This window comes from Hyaena hyaena, unplaced genomic scaffold (assembly GCF_003009895.1).
Source record: "Hyaena hyaena isolate Hyena2069 unplaced genomic scaffold, ASM300989v1 scaffold_385, whole genome shotgun sequence".
Taxonomy (NCBI): Eukaryota; Metazoa; Chordata; class Mammalia; order Carnivora; family Hyaenidae; genus Hyaena; species Hyaena hyaena.
Window position 1 is genome coordinate 787,834 of NW_024081022.1, and position 9,749 is coordinate 797,582.

General features: G+C 46.1%; 1 protein-coding gene across 3 annotated transcripts in view; it reads right to left on the reverse strand.

Annotated features, from left to right (window-relative positions):
* Positions 1-1,754: 1,754 nt before the first annotated feature.
* Positions 1,755-9,749, reverse strand: part of RIT1 (Ras like without CAAX 1) — an 8,640-nt gene continuing 645 nt past the window's right edge. For all 3 annotated transcript variants that reach the window (XM_039251380.1, XM_039251379.1, XM_039251381.1), the window contains exons 3-7: positions 9,346-9,470; positions 9,144-9,200; positions 5,764-5,837; positions 5,351-5,542; positions 1,755-4,356 (exon numbers count right to left, since the gene is read on the reverse strand). In XM_039251380.1, coding sequence (XP_039107311.1) covers positions 4,126-4,356; positions 5,351-5,542; positions 5,764-5,837; positions 9,144-9,200; positions 9,346-9,451 — 660 coding nt within the window. In that variant the 5' untranslated portion in view covers positions 9,452-9,470 and the 3' untranslated portion in view covers positions 1,755-4,125. The remainder of the gene's footprint in view (positions 4,357-5,350; positions 5,543-5,763; positions 5,838-9,143; positions 9,201-9,345; positions 9,471-9,749) is intronic.

The window sequence follows — 9,749 nt, forward strand, 5'->3', positions numbered from 1 at the left end:
CGACGCGGGGCTCGAACCCACGAACCGCGAGGTCATGACCTAAGCGAAAGTCAGACGCTAACCTACTAAGCCACCCAGGAGCCCCTGAACCGTCTCTTAAAGCCAAGTTCCCGTCAGTGTTGACACGGACTCCTCAAAGGTAAGACTTCAAATTCCTGTTATTGTTCTCTCACCCTTCTCAGTTAAGTTTGGAAGTTCGGAAAAGGAGCATCACTACCAATTACTTGTCAGGCCCTTCCTAAATGTAGTTATTTATATATATGTATACATATATTTGTTTAATCTTTTATTTAGTTTATATATGATTACCATATATAAATTTCTTCTATGTAAATATTTAAATACATTTTGTCTATACATATTTACACGTGTGTTGTGTGTGTGTGTATATATATATATGTATGTGTATATATATCTTCAGCTCAGGTCATGACCTCACAATTTAGGAAATCGAGCCCCACCCACATCTGGGCCCCTCCCCCACCCCCACACGTGGGCACACTCTCAAAATAAATAAATTAATGTAAAAATAAATGTAAAAACAAAAAAGCAATAAGGGCACCTCGGTGGCTCAGTCAGTGAAGTGTCCGACTTCGGCTCAGGTCATGATGTCACAATTCAGGTGTTCGAGCCCTGCATTGGGCCCCACACCGACTGCATGGAGCCTGCTTGGAATTCTCGCTCTTTCCCTCTCTGTCTCAGAGGCCCCTCCCCCACTTGCACTTTCTCTCTCAAAATAAATAAATAACTTTAAAAAAATAAGCTATAAACACCAGGAAGCTCTGGGTCCCACCGCTGGGCCAGCCACTCATTTCCCCCTCTGAGTTCTTGTCACAGTCCAAGTTTGAAGCACTACTGCTCTAAGACTGACGTCTAGTTGTGAATGCAAATTTTATTAAAGGTCAAGAGCGGGGCTACCTTATATCCCTTCGTACCCCCCACAGTCTCACACAGTGCTTAGCGCGGGGGCCCCCGAACACCGTGACCCCACCACCTAACCTACTGGAGGTCGGTTTAGAAGCACGAATACTGACCCCTCCCTGCCTCTGTCTCAATAGTGGACCCCACTGACAGGTACGGACCTGCTCGACACAACCCAGGTCCTGAGGACACAAAACCACATCCTTTAACGTCCAACCCCAGTCCCTCTACAAACCTGATGCCCACTGATAGCAGTGGAGTCGAAAGCCATGCCCTGCGCGTAAAGCAGTCATTCCTTACAGTCTCACGTTTAGTTTACACACTTGAAACAACTTGACCCCTCTGGCAGGGGGCAAGTGTGCTGTTTTCAGCGTGTTTTCCTGTCTCCCCACGGCTCCACCTCTCTGGAGACACTGGGGTCTCAGTGGGGTCACTCAGGCACCGCCCCAGTGGGGAGCTCATTGTGCACGACCAAGCAGCAAGCACCCCCAAGCGCCCCGGCCTGCTGGAGCCAGGGCAGGGGACAGTGCCCCAGGCAGGGACCAGAGTCTGGAGTCCTGTAGAGGCAGATCCCCACTCGCTGTCACACGGAGACTCCCCTCCCTCCAGCCCCTCAGCCTGCACATGCCTGAGGTCACCTGTCTGAAGTAAGGGGACTTCCACAGCACACGCCCCGGGACGTGGCGTGGTGTTCTGCACGTGGGTGCACTCACATTTTTTGGAATCTGTATTTTCCAGAACATAAAATCTCCTGGTATTAAATCTTAAAATGATCTTGTGCAAGAATTCCAAGCATTTGACCCACACACAGGTAAGGAAAGGAGGAGCCCGACGAGTGTTTAAAAGTTCTGTATTGTGTCACATAAACTGTCTTCACATACAAGCACGTACGTGAGAGGCTGCTCCCTTCCTCCCCCGTAACCCCCAGACATCACAGCAGACCGATTCATCTAATATTTGATAAAGTTAAAATGTATCCCTTCTAGACACTAGTTTCTAAATCTTATGACTTCACCTGGCGGCACAGACAGTTCCGGCGCTTTGAGGCTTGTCCCTGAATGTTTCTCTCTTCAAAGTTCTAGGCAGTAACTGATTGTAATGCCCTCAAAGTGGATAAACCTGACTCTTTAGAGCTTATAAATTACACACTCTTAGGTCACTAAGAATTGAGCTGTTACCTACACATAATACACCCCCTCAAAATATTTAGCACCATAAACAGAATTCTCAATACTAACTAATGGGCTGATCAATCCAATGATCAAAGATATGACAGTGACAGTCTTAAAAACACAAATGTGTTACTTTTCTCATACACAATCCAAATTCCCTCCTGTCTCACAGATCTTTGTTTCTGGCAATGTTCTCTGCTGCCTTGAATGTCCTGAATAATTATACAGCTGTCAAGTTCTTGTCTGACGCTAATTACAATTCCCTAGGTCATTAGTAATGAGAAGCTAAGGCATTACATGTAAAAGGCCGAGCTGATTTACATGTGGTGAAATACTGGTACAAGAGAATTGCACTACATTGCGTCTCTACCTTCATGCTTTGCTAAAGTGCTATGGTTCCTGTAAGATTTCCATCCTGCATAGATAGATTCAAGTTCTGGGTCTCTCACTTTTGGATGGCTTGAGTACCACAAAACATAATTTATCTGGTTTCAAAAGGGACCACTACTAAGCTAAGAAAAGTTGTAACCATCACCCCTTTCTTTAAACCTAGAACATAAACCCCACTGGGTAGGAGGAAACACACCCACCCTGTCCTCCCGCCTGTAATTAAAGGGAAAGCAGGTCAGTTGAGGTGTGCACTTTTAAGAGGGGCCCCATAGTCCTGGTAAGAGATTAGAATGCTTCAATGACATGTAAGGTCCGATATACGCTGCATTATTCTTAACACTTCCGCACTTAATCTCTACACATAGAAAGTCCAGGTATCAAAACAATCCTGATTCTAAAAAAGAGAACTCACCACCAATATTTAAAGCTGTTCCTTCTCAGGACCGTCTCCCAGCTATGCACAAATCTCAAGGTGGTATTCTCTTAGGCTAAGTTTTGTCAAGGCTCAGACAACCCTGAGGTGAACTCAACAAGGTCCCTGTAAAGAAATCTTCAATGAGAAGCCCAGCACATGGGAATTTTCTAAAGCTTCACAACTGGCTCGTTAGTACGAGACGCACAGGCTTTCCCAGAGCGTGGAGTCTGGGGACTGTGCTGGGGAGGCACACGCAAGTGGACTCTAACCCCTGATGGCTCTGCCGTACGGAAGTCACGGGGAGTCTGACGACGGACCTACAGCACACGTGGCCAGGCCCCGCTCTCCTCGGGAGCACAGGGAAGCACTTGACACATGGGTGTCAGCATCTCTGGAGAAAAAATACACCCTGAATGAGAACTTAGTAATCCAGTAATGGTTCCCAAAGCACGCACCTTTGACAGAAAACGAAGGCTAAACTCTGAAAGGAAGAACAAAATAGCTTCGTAGAAGAAACCTTCATACATTGCACTTGCTTCTGTTTGTCTTCACCCATCTCGGTGCGTCTGGGTAAGATGTGCGCGTCTCAGGAAAGCCAGGCCCACACTGAGAACGCAGCTGGGATGCTACCTGTCCCTAGTGACCTACCCGGCCGCCCCCACAGCCTGGCTTCCCTGATCTCATCAGTCCCTAATCTCCAACAGGAGGCAGTTCCACAGCTACTCTCTGAGCTGTACCACTGGTCTCCCTACCAGGTTCTCGCTCTGTGTCCAGGAAGCACAGGAGAACAGAAGAAAGTGAGGCCTTCCCAGAGAAGGTCCCAGGAAACCCAAGTAGAAAAGAACACGGAGTAGTGCATAGCAGAAAGTCCCTCTCGTGGGCTTAGTCAAACACGCGTGATACATATATTCCCCCAGGGTATAAACAATCAACACTAATGAACTAATATCAGGAACAGAACCCAAAGCATCGGTAGATCAAATTCTAATGTGACAATTTAAAAGTAGACAGTGCCCCACTGGGTTAATAAGTCAGAATGAACTAAAAGACAGTATTCTACACACCACATCACTGGAAACTCCCACTAGGCACACCCCCTTCATCGGTTATGTTTACAGTAACGGTCATTAACAGGAGAAAGAGCGAGCGCCGTGCTCACTAACGCGGGTTACTGGACTGCTCTGAGTACGCCCTGCAGTTCACAGATGAACACCTCACAGCTTCCCTTCAAGTTACAGAGTCTTTCTTCTTCCGGAACGGGGATTTTAGCCTCTTCCATACACTGGTTTTGGGTTTAGACTTCTTCTCCATGGCCAGCACTGCCTCCTTTTCTTTCCTACGTATTTCCCGTACGATGGCATGGAATACATCATCGATGTAGTAGCGGTAGGCAGCAGAGGTCTCAAAAAAGGGACAGCTGAATTCTCGGGCCAAAGCCAATCCTTCTTCCTTGGTGACCTTTAAAAACATAAACATGAGAAAATGTAAACACGAAAAAACGTATAGTGGTAACCATATAAAACAATTACAGCTGCCCCAAAATGTGAAAAGTGAAGGGGCTATCTAACAGAAAGAGAGCTCCTCAACACTGGAGGTATTCAAGAAGAAATCAGTAGGGAAAGCTGAATTCGAGGATTCCCTCTGCCTTCAAATTGTGTGATTCTATTTCTAATCTACTTTAAAGAGAACTTCTTAGAACAGGGAGTAATTACAGATCCTGAGTATGTAATTTTAATTTCCTTAAACTTTCATAAATCCAAAATCAAGATATTCAATTAGGGATAGACCATAATTTCTCCTAGGTCTGAACATTCAGACTTTTTTTCTTTGCTACCATAAATAGCCTGGCAATGAACATTTTATATATGTATATTCCTGAAAATATTTTTCAAACAGGCATTAACAGAGAAGCATTATGAACGTCTGTACTATCCAACTACTATCCGAAAAGTCTGTCCCCCACCACCGCTCCCATCAGTAGTCATCATGTGCCTTGTGACCCCAAACAGCAACGCTTTAAACATGCTTGGTAACTTGATGACCAGCACCACTTGCTCTAAAATCCTTCCCGATTCTTATCCGCCCCTTCCAGAGTTCATTACCCTCACCGTCAGGAAGTCGATCTTGGAATCTAACCTACATTTGTCCTGTTGCAACATCAATACATAGATTATTCATTTTCTAAGGTTTTAGGAAATGAACATTCCATGATCCTTCATTTAATGTGAGTTGTATGTCATTGGATTACCATCCTATGGATTTTATCCTGTACACAGATTCCTAATTCAGATTTTCTCCAAACTAACTGCAAATTAATAGACATAGAGAAATTTCCAAAGTTAAGGAGAAGCTAATTTTAGATTTTTATCTTAAGGCAAAGAAACCTATAAACAGTGAAACAACAATGACCAAGCTCCCAAGACCGCAGATCCCATTTCCGCTCGCTCCTCACCTGTCTTAGCTGCTTCAGGTCAGACTTGTTTCCCACCAGAACCACAGGGGTATCATCAGTGCGTCGAACTCGGTAAATAAGCTGCTTAAATTCCCGAACTTCATGGAAGCTTCGACGATCCGTGATGGAGTAACAGATGATGAACCCTTCTCCCGCCCTCATATACTGATCCCGCATGGCCGTGAACTCTGCCTGGGGGGGGGACAGGGTCACGACTGCATCGGTGCAACCTAGCACTACGCTGTATTAGCTATTACTTCAGAGTCAAAAAAACACACATCAATTACCTGCTATCCTGAGTCAGAGGGCATGAAAAATCAACAGAGAGGAACTGGTGATCTTCTCTGAGTAAGCCTTCCTCCCCTTTACCAGAGTGAACACCCCCTTATACCTAGTGTTCTGAGATTTAATACCTGTCCAGCCGTATCCAAAATGTCCAGGTTGGCAGGCTCGTCATCAATACGGATCCGGATTTTATAAGCATCTTCTACAGGAGGGAAGAAAGTGGTACTATAAACCCATAAATACAGAAATATGTGACCGAATTTTAATTTTTTCCTTTCCAAGTAATCTCTAAGCCCAACATGGGGCTTGAACTAAAACTAATGAACCAGAGATCAAGAGTCAAAGGCTCTACCAATTGAGCCACCCCAGAGCCCTGCAACCTTATTTTAAAATTCATCTTACGGGGCGCGCCTGGGTGGCTCAGTCAGGGAAGCATCTGACTTTGGCTCAGGTCATGATCTCACGATTGGTGAGTTCGAGCCCAGAACAGGGTCACTGCCGTCAGCACAGAGGATCCTCTGCCTCCTTCTCTGCCCCTCCCCCGCTTGCATGCGTGCACATGTGCGTGTTCTCTCTGTCTCTCTCTCAAAAATAAACATTTCAAAATTTGCCTTATGGAGAATTAGATTACACCCACGTTCTCTACATGCCCGGATTTTCTCGGGAAACATGCTAAATCTATTAAGATATGCGAATTGGGTCTTCAGCTGGCGCGTTTGTTTTCACCTCGGCAATGACGTAAGCTTGTTCACTGCTCAAGTTTCTAAGGTTTCACCTATGATCCTAAGCAAAAAAAAAAAGGACACTGTCTTTTTTAAAAAATATTACACTCGGAAAGTAACCTTACCAATTTTTAAATTAATATTAGATGCAAGGCATTATCCTAAGTAACCTAGATACTGAACTCATTCAAGAGTAGCAATAATCCAATAGTGACAGATATGCCAATAATCCATAGCAGGCACCGTTATCTCTATTTTGTAGGTAAAGAAAGTGAAATTCTAAAACAGTAGAAGTCTTCCCCATATTACACAGCTACATTTGACTAAATACTATGGTTTCTCTTCCTGTTAAATCCAAACAAAAAAGAAAAACCAAAATTTCCTTTTTTCTAGGTAATCCATATTGTCATAATTTCTCCTCTATGAAACTAATTTCTCATTGCATGTTATTATAGTAACCTTGGAAAATACAATTGAAAAAAGAAAAACACCCACTCAATATTTCTATCATTCAAATAACTGTTGCTTATACCCCACTGTATTTCAACATTTTTTCTCGAACCCCTGCCTCTGACTCTTCCTCAAAGATAAAGAGCCCGCTACACCACTGTTTCTCAAACATCAGGTCATGATCCATTAGGATTAAAGAGTCGTGAATGAATTTAATGGGATGGGATCAGCATTAAAATAAATAAGCAAAAATCTAAAGGAAAAAGCACGAAGAGCATACCACACGCAGTGACATAAATAGTTCCCTGATCTTAATCACATGTATATACGTACATAAGTACACGTACACACAGGCAAAGACACTCATATGTGTACTGGGTACAGTGTAAGGCTTTTCTTCTTAGAGTCAACAGCCAAAGTTGAAACAAAACCCAATATATAAACTCAAAGAGAGCATGGGTCAAATCTTTTTGTTTTTTTGTTTGTTTTCATGTTTTATTTATTTCTAGGAGAGAGAGAGAGAGACAGCGTGAGCAGGGGAGGGTCAGAGAGAGAGGGAGTCACAGACTGAAACAGGCTTCAGGCTCTGAGCTGGCAGTCAGCACAGAGCCCGACGCGGGGCTTGAACCCACAAACCGCGAGATCATGACCTAAGCGAAAGTCGGACACTTAACCGACTAAGCCACCCAGGCGCCCCTTTTTTGTTTGTTTGTTTTTTTCATAAATCTTTTTGCTCCCCACTATACCCTCTGGGCCTACTACAGTGCTTGGCATATAACGAGAACTCAAGAGACATTAAGTATCTGCTGTTGAATCATACAATGCTGTCAGGAGAGCAGTGGACTGGGGAAAAAAATTGACTGAAAAAATTAACTCTTTTGGGGCACCTTGGTGGCTCCGTAGGTGAAGTGTCCAACTTTGGCTCAGGTCATGAGCTCACCATTCATGGGTCTGAGCCCCGAGTAGGGCTCTGGAGCCTGCTTCAGACTCTGTGTCTCCCTCTTTCTGCCCCTCCCTCACTCGCACTTTGTCTCTCTCTAAAATAAATAAATGTTAAAAAAAGAAAAATGGAAAAGATAAAGTACCAGGGCACCTGGGTGGCTCAGTCGGTTAAGCGGCAGACTCCTGATTTCAGCTCAGGTCACGATTTCAGAGTTTGTGAGTTTGAGCCCCAAGTCGGGCTCCGCCCTCACAGTGCGGAGCTTGCTTGGGACTCTCTCCTTGTATCTGACTCTCTCCCACTTGCTATCTCTCAAAATAAATAAAAATAAGCTTAAAAAAAAAAAAAACAAGGCTGTTTATGTTTTTCTCAAGCTGTAGAAGCGTTTACTGTATAAAATGACTACATTCAAAGCTGGCTCAGCACAGAGCACTACTGGCTTTGTGGAGGACAGGCAGGGCCTGGCCCAGGGGCAATCCTCCCTAGAGACCCAGGGTCACCACACAGTCACATTCTGAACACACTAGAGCACGGCGGACCTTCTGTGCCCTCCCCTATCCCCTCCCCCACCATTTTTATTTTGTCCTGGGATGTAACTAACCCCTTAAAATCAAACCTGCTTCCTTATGGTTCAGGAATGACAGTAGTGTTCTCGGTCCTTGTAGAGAATGACAACTTTTTTAAAAAAGGCAAAACAAAATTACTTTTTACTCCCACGACGTGTTGCCAACAGCAGAGTGTTAATATTAACCTCAGGAGGTAATCAACTTGAGGGATGAGGAAGTAAATGAAGGGCTTCCAGTGGAAGGAGTCCAGTGTGCAAGGCTGAGCTGTAAGAGTTCAGCACTGGCTCGACTTGTTTTTCTGCTTCCTTTTGTGGAAGTTCAAATCAGCTGACTCATAGTTACGGAGCCAGAGACCCTTAGAGAAGTGACAGCAAAGGCAGCTGTTAGGTGGCCTTTAAACTTTTCCTTTCACCTGACAATGCAGTCTAGTGAAGAAAAGTGTCCCCAAAATGGCTTACACACATAATACAGAGTGAAGTGAGGGAAAAAGAAATACTCATTTGCTCCCAACTGCTGTGAAACTCTTGTTACAAAATCTTAGAGTAAAAGGCTCAAAAGATAACTAGTTAAAAAACTGTTTCAAGGGGTGCCTGGGTGGCTCAGTCGGTTAAGCACCTGACTTCGGCTCAGGTCATGACCTCACGGCTGGTGGGTTCGAGCCCTGTGTCGGGCCCTGTGCTGACAGCTCAGAGCCTGGAGCCTGCTTCAGATTCTGTGTCTCCCTCTCTCTCAGAAATAAATTAAAAAACATTAAAAAAAAACTTTCAAAAACGGAGGCTAAGATGCCTCTATAGAGTTTATCTGGAAACTTCAGTGATAAGGTGACTTACCAATGGTGGGGTCGTGATCTTCTGGAAATCGGTGGCTGATGAACTGCATGGTCATGGCTTCAAAACAAGAAAGGAAAGTTACAATCCAGAGAAGTGGCCCACGGGAAGCACCGCAAGTGTCAACACCGCAGACCTGGTTTGGGTGGAGAAGAGCACTTTTCACCCCCCACTTCTGGTGAAGTGGAAGCCCAAGGGCACCTACCGCTTTTCCCCACGCCGCCGGCGCCCAGCATCACCAGCTTGTACTCCCGGGACAGGCCTGCCGGGCTGCCGCAGCCGCTGCCGGAGGGGCGCGGGCCCGGGTCCATGGCCCCTCGGGACGCGCACCTGGAGAACAAGAAGGACGCTCTGGACCTGGGCCGCACCCGGAGACCCGCCCCGGCGAGTGTCCCCGGCCCCGTCCACCCGCCCCGGATCCTGGCCTCCGGCCCCCTCCGCCGGCCCCCGGACCTAGCCCCCGCCCGCCCCACCGCCCGCAGCTCCCGGCCTTAGCCTCCGCCCCACCCCCCACCCCCCGCAGCTCCGGCCCTAGACCCCCCCCCCCACCGCCCGCAGCTCCCGGCCTTAGCCTCCGCCCCACCCCCCCACCACCCGCAGCCCCGGCCC